Below are 15,714 nucleotides of genomic sequence, written 5' to 3'. Positions count from 1 at the left end.
GTTTAAGATGTCACTTTGGTCAAAAACTACACATGAAGCTTCGAATTGTGATTTATGAATTCCATGAGGGTGAATTTCTGTAACCCGAACTGTCCTAAGGGAGGGAGCGTGGGTTGGTGCTGAGGAACACATCTATATTACTAAAACTCTGTTCTTGACCGGTTTTGGCGATCTGTGCTGCAATTTCCGAGAGAACGCCGACACCTACGGCCGTCATTTTTGGCCACCTCGCTCAGATCCCCCCTCCGCCATATGTGTGTTGAGGATTTTTCCCGTCGATGAAATATGACAGAGAAATTAATGATTTTACAAAATTCTCCATTCTCTCTGCTGCCCCCGCTGGCAGCAGGGGGGAGGAACTATAAAACCAGGAAGTGGTGTCCCTCAATCAGTCTCTGCAAGTGGTGTGCCTCAATCAGAGCTCTGAATGACACTGACAAATGTCTACAGCACTGTGAGTACCCTTAATTTGGTTTGAAAATGAAAATATGGTTAGAGGTAAAAAAGCACTGCCTTCAAATGGTTGTTTGGGTTTGGGTTGAAGTTGAGAAGGCAAATGGCACGTCGACAGTATTGTTGCATATTTAGACATTAACAAATGGAAGATTTTAATGGTGATGGCCCCATCCCCCCCCCCCCCCCCAACCCTCCCCCCCTGTCCTGCGGGGGGGGGGGGGGGGGGGGGGGGGCCATCACCATTAAATTCTTCCATTTGTTAATGTCTAAATATGCAACAATACTGTCGAAGTGCCATTTACCTTCTCAAAGATGTGCAGGATCTGCTGGCTGACATTTATGGTTGGCTCACTGGAATATCTGGATCCATCTGAACTTCAATAATTTGCAGACTCTCTCCTTTTAAAAGCAATTGGCATTTTGATCCCCCTTACCGAAGAGCACGGCTTCACACTCTAAACTCTACATGGTACAAGCGTCAGAGGTTTTGGGGAGAATGCAGGAGAATGGGAGAATGCTCTGTCTCCGACCGGAAAGCACTGCAAAGGGTGGTGAAAACTGCCCAATGCATCACCGGTTCCTCACTCCCCTCCATTGAGTCTGTCCAGAGCAAGCGATGTCTGCGAAGGGCGAGCAGTATCGTCAAGGACTGCTCTCAGCCCAACCACAGACTGTTTACCCTCCTCCCATTTGGGAGGCGCTACAGGTCTCTCCGATGCCGGACCATCAGGTTCAGGAACAGCTTCTTCCCTGCGGCTGTTACCCCACTTAGCTCTGCAACTTGGTGATTCCCAGACATCCCCCCCCCCCCCCCTCCCCCGGACGTTACCCTTTCATTCTCTCCAGAGATGCTGCCTGTCCCGCTGAGTTACTCCAGCATCTGGGGTCTATCTTTGGTGTAAACCAGCATCTGGAGTTCCTTCCTACACATATAGTTTCCACTCTCCCTCGCTACTTCTTGAACAGCGGAATAACATTTACAGTTTTCCCACCCTCTGTTACCACCCCGACTCTAACGATTCTTGAAGGATCACTACTAATGCATCTACAGTGTTTAAATCCACCTCTTTCAGCACCCATGGGGGTGTCGTCCATCTGGTTCAGGTGTCTTATCCAACTTCAGACCTCTCAGCTTCCCAAGCACCTTCTCCTTAGTTATATCAATTCCGTTTACTTATGCCCTATGACTCTCAAATTTCTGGCTGGTGACTTCCGCTGTGAAGACTGAGACAAAAAACGTATACAATTCATCTGCCATTTCTTATTCCTATTAGTACTTCTCCAGCGTCATTTTCCAGAGTCCCAATGTTCGTTTATTCTCTCTATCTCTCTATCTATCTACCCATCCATCCACCAATCATCCCTATGTTTACCCTTCATTCTGCAGGGTAAGTACCCATTCTATGATGACTCACAGCAAATGAAATGATATTCTTCTTTCATTCATTATTAAGTTAATCAACAGCTATATGTTAGACCCACATAGATTTACTATCCCTTTTGCCCATCTGTAAATAACAATGTTAAAACATTCTTACCATCACAAAGGGAAGGGTTGGTCACATTGGTGCTGAAGCCTGGGTTACAACTGCACAGGAAGCTTCCGATTGTGTTCGTGCAGATTTGTTGACAGTTTGAGGTGCTGGTTGCACATTCATTGATATCTGGAGAAATATGCTCAGTTAGTCCGCCAGAGAAAATAGTTGAAGCAGATACAATAACAATATATGAAAGACATTTGGACTGGTACATTTTTAGGAAAGGTTTTGAGGAATACGGATCAAACGTGCAGGGATGTGAACCAAACAACAACGTATCCCGGTTGTGGTGAGTCAAGCACTGCAATATGAAGGAACTTTTAAGAGGACTATGAATTTGACATGTAATTGGTGATCACACCAAGATTCATTCTTTTATAGGTCCATGGACCTTGATGAGCCAAACTAAATAGGGGTGGTCCCCTTATAATCCAATCAAACATATTAATTACATCAATACATTATTGATAGTTCCTCAATCCAATTACAGAGAGTCTACACAAATGTTTCTTACAGCAGCTTCTGGAAGGAAGCTAGTCAACTAAATATTGCAACATTTACCCTGGAACACAAAACAATTCTGCTAGGGTTAAACAGTTTGGCCAATCAACAATCATCAGGGTAACTTTCTTGCAACATTATTTACATTATTTACGATTCATTTGCAGCAATTCAATCGTGTCAATGCATTTCAGTGCATTTACAGAGTTTTAATACATATTATCAATTAAGGGGAAATGAGGAGAATACCTCTTCATTTTCACCATCCTGCATTTCATTCTGAGGCTCAGACTGGTTAGCGCCATCCACAGCCTGTAATTTTCCACTGACAAAGGTTAAGCAATTCCGACAAATGCAGGGATTCTCCATTTTATTGTGTCTTTAATTTGGCCAATATTAACACGTTCAGACCTCACCACTTGTGTTTGGGGAAAATCTCCCTTAGCCGTACATATGACAGCTGCACCAAGGTGAAAACACACCAAGAAAAACTACTATCCCTTTTGTCCATCTGTAAATAACTTTATGTTAAAACATTCCTACCATCGCAAAGGGAAGGGTTCATCACATTTGTGCTGAAGCCTGGGTTACAACTGCACAGGAAGCTTCCGATTGTGTTGCTGCAGATTTGTTGACAGTTTGAGGTGTTGGTTGCACATTCATTGATATCTGAAGAAATAAGCTCAATTAGTCTGCCAGAGAAAATAGTTGAAGCAAATACAATAACAATAAATGAAAGACATTTGGACTGGTACAATTATAGGAAAGGTTTTGAGGGATATGGATCAAACATGGAGGAATATGGACCAAACAACAATGTATCCCAGTTGTGGTGAGTCGAGCACTGCAATATGAAGGACATTTTAAGAGGACTATGAATTTGACTTGTAATTTGTGATCACACCATGATTTATTTAGTAGCACAGATTTTTCAGCTCAGATAAAGCAAGGTCAATCGCTGGATTGAAGCCTTTGTAAATACGCTCCCCCCCCCCCCCCCCCTTACCCCCCCCCCCCCCCCCCCCCCCCCCCCCCCCCCCCCCCCCCCCCCCCCCCCCCCCCCCCATGTCTCTTTCTGGCCAAGCCCTTCAGCCTCGTGCAAACAGACAATGTCCAAAATATCGTCCCAAGAGCCCTTCCAGAAGATCGACACCAATCCAAAAATTGGGCTAACTTTTATAGGTCCACGAACCTTGAGGGGCCAAAGTACCTAGGGGTGGTCCCCTTAAAATTCAATCAAACATATTAATTACATCAATACATTATTGATAGTTCCTCAATCCAATTACAGAGAGTCTACAAAAATGTTTCTTACAGAAGCTTCTGGAGGGAAGCTAGTCAACTATATAACCATATAACCATATAACAATTACAGCACGGAAACAGGCCATCTCGGCCCTACAAGTCCGTGCCAAACAACCTTTTTTCCCCCTTAGTCCCACCTGCCTGCACTCATACCATAACCCTCCATTCCCTTCTCATCCATATGCCTATCCAATTTATTTTTAAATGATACCAATGAACCTGCCTCCACCACTTCCACTGGAAGCTCATTCCACACCGCTAGCACTCTCTGAGTAAAGAAGTTCCCCCTCATATTACCCCTAAACTTCTGTCCCTTAATTCTGAAGTCATGTCCTCTTGTTTGAATCTTCCCTATTCTCAAAGGGAAAAGCTTGTCCACATCAACTCTGTCTATCCCTCTCATCATTTTAAAGACCTCTATCAAGTCCCCCCTTAACCTTCTGCGCTCCAGAGAATAAAGACCTAACTTATTCAACCTATCTCTGTGACTTAGTTGTTGAAACCCAGGCAACATTCTAGTAAATCTCCTCTGTACTCTCTCTATTTTGTTGACATCCTTCCTATAATTGGGCGACCAAAATTGTACATCATACTCCAGATTTGGTCTCACCAATCCCTTGTACAATTTTAACATTACATCCCAGCTTCTATACTCAATGCTCTGGTTTATAAAGGCTAGCATACCAAAAGCTTTCTTTACCACCCTATCTATATGAGATTCCACCTTCAAGGAACTATGCACGGTTATACCCAGATCCCTCTGTTCAACTGTATTCTTCAATTCCCTACCATTTACCATGTACGTCCTATTTTGATTTGTCCTGCCAAGGTGTAGCACCTCACATTTATCAGCATTAAACTCCATCTGCCATCTTTCAGCCCATTTTTCCAAATGGCCTAAATCACTCTGTAGACTTTGGAAATCCTCTTCATTATCCACAACACCCCCTATCTTGGTATCGTCTGCATACTTACTAATCCAATTTACCACACCTTCATCCAGATCATTGATGTACATGACAAACAACAAAGGACCCAACACACATATAATGCAACATTTACCCTGGAATACAAAACAATTCTGCTAGAGTTTAACTGTTTGGCCAATCAACAAACAGCAGGGTAACTGGGTTGCAACATTATTTACAATTCATTTGCAGCAATCAAATCATATCAATGCATTTAAATGCATTTACAGAGTTTTAATACATATTATCAATTAAGGGGAAATGAGGAGAATACCTCTTCATTTTCACCTTCCTGCATATCAATCAGAGGCGCAGACTGGTTGGCGCCATCCACAGCCCGTAATTTTCCACTGACATAGGTTAAGCAATTCAGACAAATGCAGGGATTCTCCATTTTATAGTGTCTTTAATTTGGTTAATATTAACACGTTCAGACCTCACCACTGGTGTTTGGGGGAAATCTCCCTTAGCCGTACATATGACAGCTGCACCACGGCAAAATCACACCAAGAAAAACTACTGTCCCTTCAGTCCATCTGTAAATAACCTTATGTTAAAACATTCCTACCATCACAAAGGGAAGGGTTGGTCACATTGGTGCTGAAGCCTGGGTTACAACTGCACAGGAAGCTTCCGATTATGTTGGTGCAGATGTGTTGACAGTTTGAGGTGTTGGCTGCACATTCATTGATATCTGGAGAAATAAGCTCAGTTAGTCTGCCAGAGAAAATAGTTGAAGCAAATACAATAACAATAAATGAAAGACATTTGGACTGGTACATTTATAGGAAAGGTTTTGAGGGATATGGATCGAATGTGGAGGGATGTGGACCAAACAAAAAAGTATTCCAGTTGTGGTGAGTCTAGCACTGCAATATGAAGGAAATTTTAAGTGGACTGAGAATTTGACATAATTTGTGATCACACCATGATTCATTTGGTAGCACAGATTTATCAGCTCAGATAAAGCAAGGTCAATCGCTGGATTGAAGCCTTTGTAAATATGCTACCAATGCTTGGCCCCCCTCCCCCCTTAGTCTAGTTCAGTAAAAAAAAAACTCTGTCAATCACTGGACCAACTAAACTTTATTTTTAGAACAAACCGCAAATTCCCCTATACGATACTTAAACCACCACGGGTTCGATCAATGACTCTGCCTGGCCAAGCCCTTCAGCATCATGCAAGCAGACACTGTCCAAAAGACACGCAGTCCCAAGCGCCCTTCCAGAAGATCGACACCGATCCAAAATGGGGCTACATTTTAAAGGTCCACGAATCTTGAGGGGTCGATCTACATAGTGGTTGTTCCCTTACAATCCAATCAAACATATTAATTTCATCAATACATTATTGATAGTTCCTCAATCCAATTACAGAGAGTCTACAAAGATGTTTCTTACAGAAGCTTCTGGAAAGAAGCTAGTCAACTGAATAATGCAACATTTACCCTGGATCACAAAACAATTCCGCTAGGGTTTAACAGTTTGGCCAATCAACAAACAGCAGGGTAACTGTGTTGCAACACTATTCACATTATTTACATTTCTTTTGCACCAATCCAATCATATCAATGCATTTAAGTTTATTTACCAAGGTTTAATACATACTAGACTAAGTGGGACCCATTGGGTGCCATGTTCACATGGAAGGACTGGTGCCCCAAAGCAATATTCCACCTCTCCACCAATTCCAATATTGGTGGCCAGTGGAGGGGTGGGAGGGGGGGGGGGGGGGGGCGCACTTTCTGGAGCGCTAGTATTGGTGTTGTGGGCTGAAGGGACTGGTTTCCAGAGGGCTAGTATGGACATTGTGGGTCAAATGGATTCTTGCGGTGGCAGCTCAGTCATTCAAGCCTGATGTGTTGGCAGCTCACTCATGGCTGGTGGGCTGACAGTTGAATCACGGCTATTCCTTGAAATTCCATTTCAAGCAGGGTGCAAGGCCACCAAATTCAAATGCAGTGTCCTACCATTTCAAGCAGGGTGCAAGGCCACCAAATTCAAGTGCAGTTTCATACCACTTCAAGTAGGTTGCAAGGCCACCCAATTCAGGTGCAGTTTCCCACCACTTCAAGCAGGGTGCAAGGCCACCAAATTCTAGTGCAGTTTCCTACCACTTCAAGCAGGGTGCAAGGCCACCGAATTCAAGTGCAGTTTCCGACCACTTCATGCAGGGTGCAAGGCCACCACATTCAAGTGCCGTTTCCAACCACTACATGCAGGGTGCAAGGCCACCAAATTCAAGTGCAGTTTCATACCATTTCATGCAGGGTGCAAGGCCACCTAATTCAAGTGCAGTTTCATACCACTTCAAGCAGGGTGCAAGGTCACCAAATTCAAATGCAGATACATACCATTTCATCAGGGTGCAAGGCCAGCAATTTAAATGCTGTTTCATACAATTTCATGCTGGGTGCAAGGCCAACACATTCCAAAGCAATTTCATACCTTTTCAAGCAGGGTGAAACCAACATAAAACCTCTATAAAACCACACAAAACACCACATAAACACCACACACAGTTCAGTAGACATTCAGTGTGTTCAGTTAATTCACAGCTCAGACAGTTGTGACCTCTCCCTTCCCCATCTTGCAGAGACTGAGCCACACCCACACTTTCGGTTTTTATAATCCCTCCCCCTCCCACCTTTAGGGGAATGGCCTTCATGGCATGATTGACAGGAGAGAGATTCTCAACATTTTTTAAACACTAATAACACTTTTATTTTTCATTGATGGGAAGAATCCTCTGCACCTGATGAACGGAGGGGGAACTGAGTAAGATGGCCAAAAATCACAGCCGTAAGTGATAGAGTTTTATCTAAAATCAATATACAGTGCAAACTGGAACTTGTCAAGTTTAGACTTTTAACCATTTGCCAATTCAAACCAACCGTCACCAACCATTTGCCATGCTTCATTTCAAACCAACCACCTCCAACCATTTTCCATACTTCATTTCAAACCAACCACCAACCATTTGCTGTGCTTCATTTCAAACCAACCACCACCAACCATTTGCTGTGCTTTATTTCAAAGCAACCACCACCAACCAATTGCTGTGCTTTATTTCAAAGCAACCACCACCAACCATTTGCTGTGCTTTATTTCAAAGCAACCACATTTTCATTTTCAGACCACATTAAGGGCACTCAAGGTCAGTAAAATAACACTCACAGTTTGGTTGACATGTGTTCAGTGTTATTCACAGCTCAGACTGAAAAAACGTGACCCTCACACTCCCCCATCATTCAGAGACTAACTGAGGCACTCAACACTTCGGGGTTTCATATTCCCTCCGGAAGGAGCGTGGCCTTCAGGAGAGAGAATCTTAACATTTTAACACTAATACTCTTTTATTTTTAATCGAAGGGAAAAATCCTCTTGTCCTGCACAGCGTTGGGGAACTGAGTAAGATGGCCAAAAATCACAGCTGTATGTGGCAGCGTTTTTTCTAAAATCAATATACAGAACAACAGGAAGTGATCAAGATCAGACTTTTAGTAAAACAGATTATCAATTAAGGGGAAATGAGGAGAACACCTGGATCTTTAACCGTCCTGCATATCAATCTGAGGCTTGGACTGGTCAGCACCATCCACAGCCTATAACCAAAAAGGTTAAGCAATTCTGACAAATGCAGGGATTCTCCATTTTATAGTGGTCAATATTAACACCTTTAGACCTCACCACTGGTGTTTGGGGGTAATCTCCTTTAGCCATACATATGACAGCTGCACCAAGGGGTATGGAGAGAAGGCAGGTACGGGATACTGAGTTGGATGATCAGCCATGATCATATTGAATGGCGGTGCAGGCTCGAAGGGCCGAATGGCCTACTCCTGCACCTAATTTCTATGTTTCTATGTTTCTAAGGTGAAAATACACAGAGAAAAACTACTATCCCTTTTGCCCTGTGAATAATTTAATTTTAATAAATTCCTACCATCACAAAGGGATAGTTTGGTCACGTTGGTGCTGAACCCCGAGTCACAACTGCACACAAAGCTTCCGATTGTGTTGGTGCAGATTTGTTGACAGTTCGATGTGTTGGTTCCACATTCATCAATGTCTGGAGGAAAAAATTGAATGACATGTCAAACACTTGCAAGAGTTTTGTCTTTGTCTTTGTAAATAAAACTCTCACACTTGCCATCATGAGAAGCAAAAGAGGATATACAATCCTGCTGCTCTAATATTCATAATCAAAAGAGCAGAATTAGGCCATTCAGCCCATTGAGTATACTCCGCCATTCAATCATGACTGATCTCTGCCTAATTCCATTTTACTGCCTTCTCCCCCTAACTCTTGACAGGTGTTCTAATCAAGAATTTGCTTATCTCTGCCTTAAAAATATCAACTGACTTGGCCTCCCCAGCCCTTCTCAGGGTTTAACTACCATTCTCATTCTCATTCCCATTCTGACCTTTTGGGTCTTTGGCTTCCACCATTGACAGAGTGAAGCCACATACGCACTGGAACAACAGCACCTTATATTCCGCATAGTTATCTTACAAACCCAATGGAATAAACATTGAATTCTCCCATTTTAAGTAACAACCCACATCCCCCTCTCTTTTTCCTATAAGCCACATGCCCTTCACCATGCCCCCTCCCCCAAGCATGCTGGTGAATACCCAGTTCTTCCACTATCCTGTCCACCTTTGCCAAACTGCACCCATCACATTGCACCTGCATTGCTCCATCCCAGATGTGGCTTCAATCGCTGAGTTACGCTGGTACTTTATATTATGTGGCTGTTCAGTTGGCAATTGGCGCAGAATGATGATCTGCAAGGTTTGTTCGTGTGCAGGCCTGCTCGATGTTTTACAGGTTTTGAGTTCTATTAGTTCAATTTAGCTCTATTTTTACATTTTTTCATTGCAAAGAAAATCGCTTGGGTGAAAACTCACAGAGAACATCTAACATGCCATTTTTCCCTATGTGCAAAACTTTCCAATTGAAAATTCCTACCATCGCAAAGGGAAGAGTTGGGCATGTTGGTGCTGAAAACACGTAATTAAGTGTTATGTTTAGCATCACACCTGAATAATAATTTAGCTCTGGTAAAAATTGAAATACACAATCCTACAACTTAAATAATGTATCCTTTCTTTTACATTTCCTTCTGCAGGAATTGTACCCATTCTGTGAAGACACAATGAATGAAACAATATCCTCACTGATTCATTATTTTTGACTACAATCTGTTTGTCAGGCCACCAAAGTTTGCAGTGCCCCAATTATTTTTCCTATTCCCCACATGCCCCTCAGCCCCAACTATGCCAATGAACACCCAGTTCTCACACTATTCTCACCATCTTTGCGCACACCATCCACCACTTTCCATCTGTATCCCTCCGTCTGGCTTTCTATTTCATTGCTCTTCCCTCGTTATCTTTCATCCTTTTGTCTCCCTTTTACTTCAGACCTTTGCCACTCAACCTGTAACCTGCGCACATCTCTTTTCCAGCTCTTCCCCCACTATGACACTATGACAATCGGCCTGAAGAGGTGTACCCACATAAAACATTGTTTATCCATTTCCTCAACAGATATGGTTTGACCTGCTGAGATAGGTTAGCACTGTATTTTGCTGAAAAATGCAGTTAATGATTGATATATAACAATTTAGTTATTTTGACATTTTCTCATTGCAAAGAAAACCCGTTTGGTGAAAATTCACAGAGGCGCTCAAATATCCCTTTTTCCCATGTGAAACTTTGTATTTTAAAATTCTCACCATCACAAAGGGAAGAGTTGGCCACATTAATGCTGAAGCCTGGGTCACAACTGCACATGAAGCTTCCAATTGTGTTGTTGCAGTTTTGTTGACAGGTTGAGGTGTTGGTTGCACATTCATCGATATCTGCAATTAAATGACATGTCAACTTCTTGCATAGCATTTGGTATTGCCAGCTCTAACTCTTTCACTTAGTGTTCTGTTCCACAAAGACAGCAGGATGTCACTCTGTGGTGGCACAGTAAATGATGTTCTCCACAAGAATATTGCTGTGACATTATAAAACATTTCAGCTGAGGATGAGACACTCTTGGTTTCATATACAATATACATCACAGTGCCTTCATATTTATATATGTTTGGTAAAATAACATAATTATTAATACAAGTAGGTGTGTTGAATTGTGAACATCCTTAACAACTAGGAGTTAATCTTTGTTTTCAATTCTGTCAAAAACATCTCATTATATTGTAGATTCACTGAGAATAAAGTTATATAATTTTTCAGTCAATATTTGGTGCCAAATACATTTGTGGGGTCTAAATTTTACAGGGCCGTTATATCAACCACATTGAATTGTTAACATTATAAGGTATTGGCTCTACACTCAACGAACAAAGAGCTGGAGCACATTATTGGGTCAAAATCTATGAAGGTACTTTTGATCAGCATTTACAGTTGCTAATGACTTTTGAAACAGTTGTTTCACAATGGATCGACTGGGGTTGTATTCACTGGAATTTAGAAAGATGAAAGGGGATCTAATAGAAACATATACAATTCTTAAGGGATTGGACAGGCTAGATGCAGAAAAATGTTCCTGATATTGGGGGAGTCCAGAACCAGGGGTCATACTTTAAAAATAAGAGGTAGGCCATTTAGGACTGAGATAAGGAAACACTTTTTCACCCAGAGAGTTGAGAATCTGTGGAATTGTCTGCCACAGAAGGCAATGGAGGCTAATTCACTGGATGTTTTGAAGAGAGAGTTATAGCTTAGGGCGAATGGAATCAAGACATATGGGGAGAAAGCAGGAACGGGTACTGATTTTGGATGATCAGCCATGATCATATTGAATGGCGGTGCTGGCTCGAGGGGCCAAATGGTGTACACCTACACCTGTTTTCTATGTTTCTATGTTTATTGCAATTGGCATTGCCAGCTTTAATTTGTTTAAGAAGGAACAGCAGATGCAGAAACATCGAATTCAGAAGAAGGGTTTCGACCCGAAACATTGCCTATTTCCTTTGCTCCATAGATGCTGCCTCACCCACTGAATTTCTCCAGCATTTTTGTCCGCCAGCTTAAACTTTGTCATTTAACGTTCTGAATTGTAACAGATTGCAGGCTGTCATTATACAGGGACAACACAATATATGTAGAATAAGAAACTGCAGATGCTGGTTTACACCGAAGATAGACACAAAATGCTGGAGTGACTACAGCAGGCCTGGCAGCATATCTGGATGGAAGAAACATAGAAACATAGAAACATAGAAAGTAGGTGCGAGAGTAGACCACCAGGTCCGTCGAGCCCGCACCGCCATTCGCTCATGGCTGAACACTAAACAGACACACTTACCCACAAACAGTAGACACAAGACACAGAACACAAGACACTACCCTCCCCCTTATACCGCTATCACCCCTCTCCACCCCAAGAACCTCGTGATCTCCTGGGGGAGGCAAAAAACCGGATAAAAACCCAGGTCCAATTCGGGAAAAAAATCCGGGAAATTCCTCTCCGACCCCAATCCAGGCGATCGACACTTGTCCAGGAGATCACTCAGGTCTTACTATACTAACCATACCTAGGTCCATATCCCTGCCCTCTCCCCGTAGCCCCTTATCCCCTTGGCAGCTAAAAAACCATCTATTTTAGTCTTAAATATATTTAAAGTTTTTGCTTCCACTGCTCCCTGGGGCAGTGAATTCCATAAATTAACCACCCTCTGGGTGAAGAAGTTCTTCCTCATCTCAGTTTTAAAAGAGCCCCCCCTTATTCTGCAACTATGTCCCCTAGTTCTAGTTTCCCCGATCATTGGGAACATCCTCGGTGCATCCACCCGATCAAGGCCCCTCACGATCTTATATGTTTCAATGAGATCGCCTCTCATTCTTCTAAACTCCAAAGAGTAGAGTTCCAGCCTACTTAACCTTTCCTCATATGTCAATCCCCTCATTGCAGGAATTAATCTTGTAAACCTTCGCTGCACTGCCTCCAGGGCTAGTACATCCTTTCTTAAGTATGGACCCCAGAACTGTACACAGTATTCCAAATGTGGTCTCACTAATACTGTGTACAGCTGCAGCAAGACCTCCGTGTTTTTATACTCAATCCCCCTAGCAATAAAGGCCAAAACTCCATTGGCCTTCCTGATTGCTTGCTGCACCTGCATACTAACTTTCAGTGATTCATGTACTAATACCCCTAGATCCCTTTGCGTTGCATTACAACGCAGCTCCTCCTCATTTAGAAAATAACTTGCCCTATCATTTTCTTTCCCAAAGTGAATGACTTCACATTTATTAGTATTAAATTTCATCTGCCAAGTTGTTGCCCACTCACCTAGCTTATCTATATCCTTTTGCAGACTCTTCCTATCCTCCTCATCCCCTACTTTTCCTCCCATTTTTGTATCGTCCGCAAATTTTGATATATTACACTTGGTTCCCTCCTCCAAATCATTTATATAAATTGTGAACAACTGGGGTCCCAGCACCGACCCTTGCGGAACCCCGCTAGTTACCGGTTGCCATCCCGAGTATGAACCATTTATCCCCACTCTCTGCTTCCTATTTGTTAGCCAATCCTCTACCCATGCTAATATATTACCCCCAATCCCATAATTTTTTATTTTTAGCAATAGTCTCTTATGTGGCACCTTGTCAAAAGCCTTTTGGAAGTCCAAGTATACCACATCCACCGGTTCCCCTTTATCCACCCGGGTTGTTACTTCCTCAAAGAATTCGAGCAGATTCGTTAAACAGGACTTCCCCTTCACAAAACCATGCTGGTTCTGTCCGATGAAGTCATGTTTATCCAAGTGCCCCGTTAGTGTTTCTTTAATAATTGTCTCTAACATTTTACCCACCACCGATGTTAGACTAACCGGTCTATAGTTACCCGCCTTCTGTTTACTTCCTTTTTTAAATATAGGTGTTACATTGGCCATTTTCCAATCCACTGGGACCGTTCCTACCTCCAGGGAGTTTTGGAAAATTATCACCAATGCATCCACAATCCCCACCGCTATCTCCCTCAAGACCCTTGGATGTAATCCATCAGGCCCAGGGGATTTATCCTCCTTCAGTCTCATTAATTTCCCTAATACCACCTCCTTGGTGATCTTAATAGTATTTAGCTCCTCCATTCCTACCGCCCCCTGTTTATCCAGCGTTGGAATATTTTTTGTGTCTTCTATGGTGAAGACTGATACAAAATACTCGTTTAATGCCTTTGCCATTTCCATGTTCCCCACCAACAACTCTCCAGTCTCACCCTCCAATGGACCAACGTTCACCTTAGCCACCCTTTTTCTTTTTATATAGCTATAAAAACTCTTACTATTAGTTTTTATGTTGTTCGCTAAATTCCTTTCATAGTCTATTTTCCCCGTCTTAATTAATCTCTTAGTTATTTTTTGCTGACCTTTAAATGCTTCCCAATCCTCTACCCTCCCACTATCTCTGGCTACCTTATATGCCCTTGCTTTCAGCCGAATACTATCCTTTATAGTTTTACTGAGCCATGGCTGACTGTTCTTACCCTTACCCCTTTTTTTCTTCATAGGAATAAATTTTTCTTGAAGATTATACAGTATACCCTTAAACGTACACCACTGCTCATGTACCGTCTTATTCTTGAGTCTGCTATCCCAGTCAACTTTGATCAGCTCAGTCCTCATACCTTCATAATCCCCCTTATTTAGACTAAGCACCCTAGCCTGAGTTTCAACCTGCTCCCCTTCTATTTGAATATGGAATTCGACCATATTGTGGTCACTTGTTCCCAACGAGTCCCTAACTATGACATTTTTAATTAATCCTGCTTCATTACACAGGACCAGAAATGAGTGAAATTTAAGGTTGAGACCCTTCTTCAGACCTGAAACATCACCCATTCCTTCTATCCAGTGATGCTATGTGTCCTGCTGTTATTCCAGCATTTTTTGTCTATCAACAGTGTATGGAGAGATCTTTCAAGAAAATATTGTTTTGACTCTACAAAACATAACCAGCTCAATGTGAATCATTTTGTGCCATATCGATCATTGGCACGAGGGTTCCCTTGAGATTTCCTCCCCATTGGGGTAAGGACCAAATTATTGAAAAGGACAGGTATAATATTTTGATTTCACAGGGTAATAATGGGGGAAACGTGGAATTATACATTTCTTAATGTATGACAATTTATCTTGAATTCTAGACTTCTGCAATATATTAAGGTGAGGACAATCCATTTTTTTGATAATCTAAGATTAACTGGGCAGCTAGAAATGCCACAATAAATAGGAGAAACCATCTGTTTTAAAACATCCTACCATCGCAAAGTAAAGAGTTGGTTATGTTGGTGCTGAAGCCTGGGTCACAACTGCACACAAAGCTTCCGATTGTGTTGGTGCAGATTTGTTGACAGTTTGAGATGTTGTTTGCACATTCATCAATATCTAAAAGGAAAACAGTTTGTGATGCATCAATAATTACTGTAGCTTTGCCACGAGAAATGTTCTCTCTTAATATTGTGATATTCTACAGGTAATAGAATGTGAATTTACAGATCTAAGGGAAAGAAATTGAGCTGACTTTGTCAAATAAATCACATGGAACAGAATAGTACAGCACTGGAATGGCCCCTTTGGCCCACGATATTTGTGCGGAACATAATGCCAAATTTAACTGATCTTACTTTGATGTTTTGAAACATTACCAGCTATGTGCCATTCTTGACCATTGAATATTGGTGAATAGTGCTTTCAGGTTTTACATGATCTTTGGTGAAATGGAAGGAGTATTGAAACAAGGATGGTCATGATTTCGATGACATAGAATTGAAATTACAGAGATGTTGCTTCCCTCTCAGTTTAAAGGTGAAAAATATACTTTAGACACGAGGAACTACTGAGGTTAGTTTACAAAAAAACCCCATAAAATGCTGGAGAATTTCATCGGGTCAGGCAGCACCTTTTGAGGACATGGAT

At 42.1% G+C, this 15,714-nt stretch overlaps 1 protein-coding gene across 1 annotated transcript in view; it reads right to left on the bottom strand.

The window, feature by feature from the left end:
- Positions 1 to 15,714, bottom strand: part of LOC129703229 (fibrillin-3-like) — a 214,382-nt gene that overhangs the window by 10,458 nt on the left and 188,210 nt on the right. The window contains exons 77-82 of the mRNA XM_055645508.1: positions 15,058 to 15,183; positions 10,513 to 10,638; positions 8,715 to 8,840; positions 5,337 to 5,462; positions 3,039 to 3,164; positions 1,995 to 2,120 (exon numbers count right to left, since the gene is read on the bottom strand). Coding sequence (XP_055501483.1) covers positions 1,995 to 2,120; positions 3,039 to 3,164; positions 5,337 to 5,462; positions 8,715 to 8,840; positions 10,513 to 10,638; positions 15,058 to 15,183 — 756 coding nt within the window. The remainder of the gene's footprint in view (positions 1 to 1,994; positions 2,121 to 3,038; positions 3,165 to 5,336; positions 5,463 to 8,714; positions 8,841 to 10,512; positions 10,639 to 15,057; positions 15,184 to 15,714) is intronic.

This window comes from Leucoraja erinacea, chromosome 14 (assembly GCF_028641065.1).
Source record: "Leucoraja erinacea ecotype New England chromosome 14, Leri_hhj_1, whole genome shotgun sequence".
Lineage (NCBI taxonomy): Eukaryota > Metazoa > Chordata > Chondrichthyes > Rajiformes > Rajidae > Leucoraja > Leucoraja erinaceus.
This window is presented reverse-complemented; position numbering and strand designations above follow the sequence as displayed.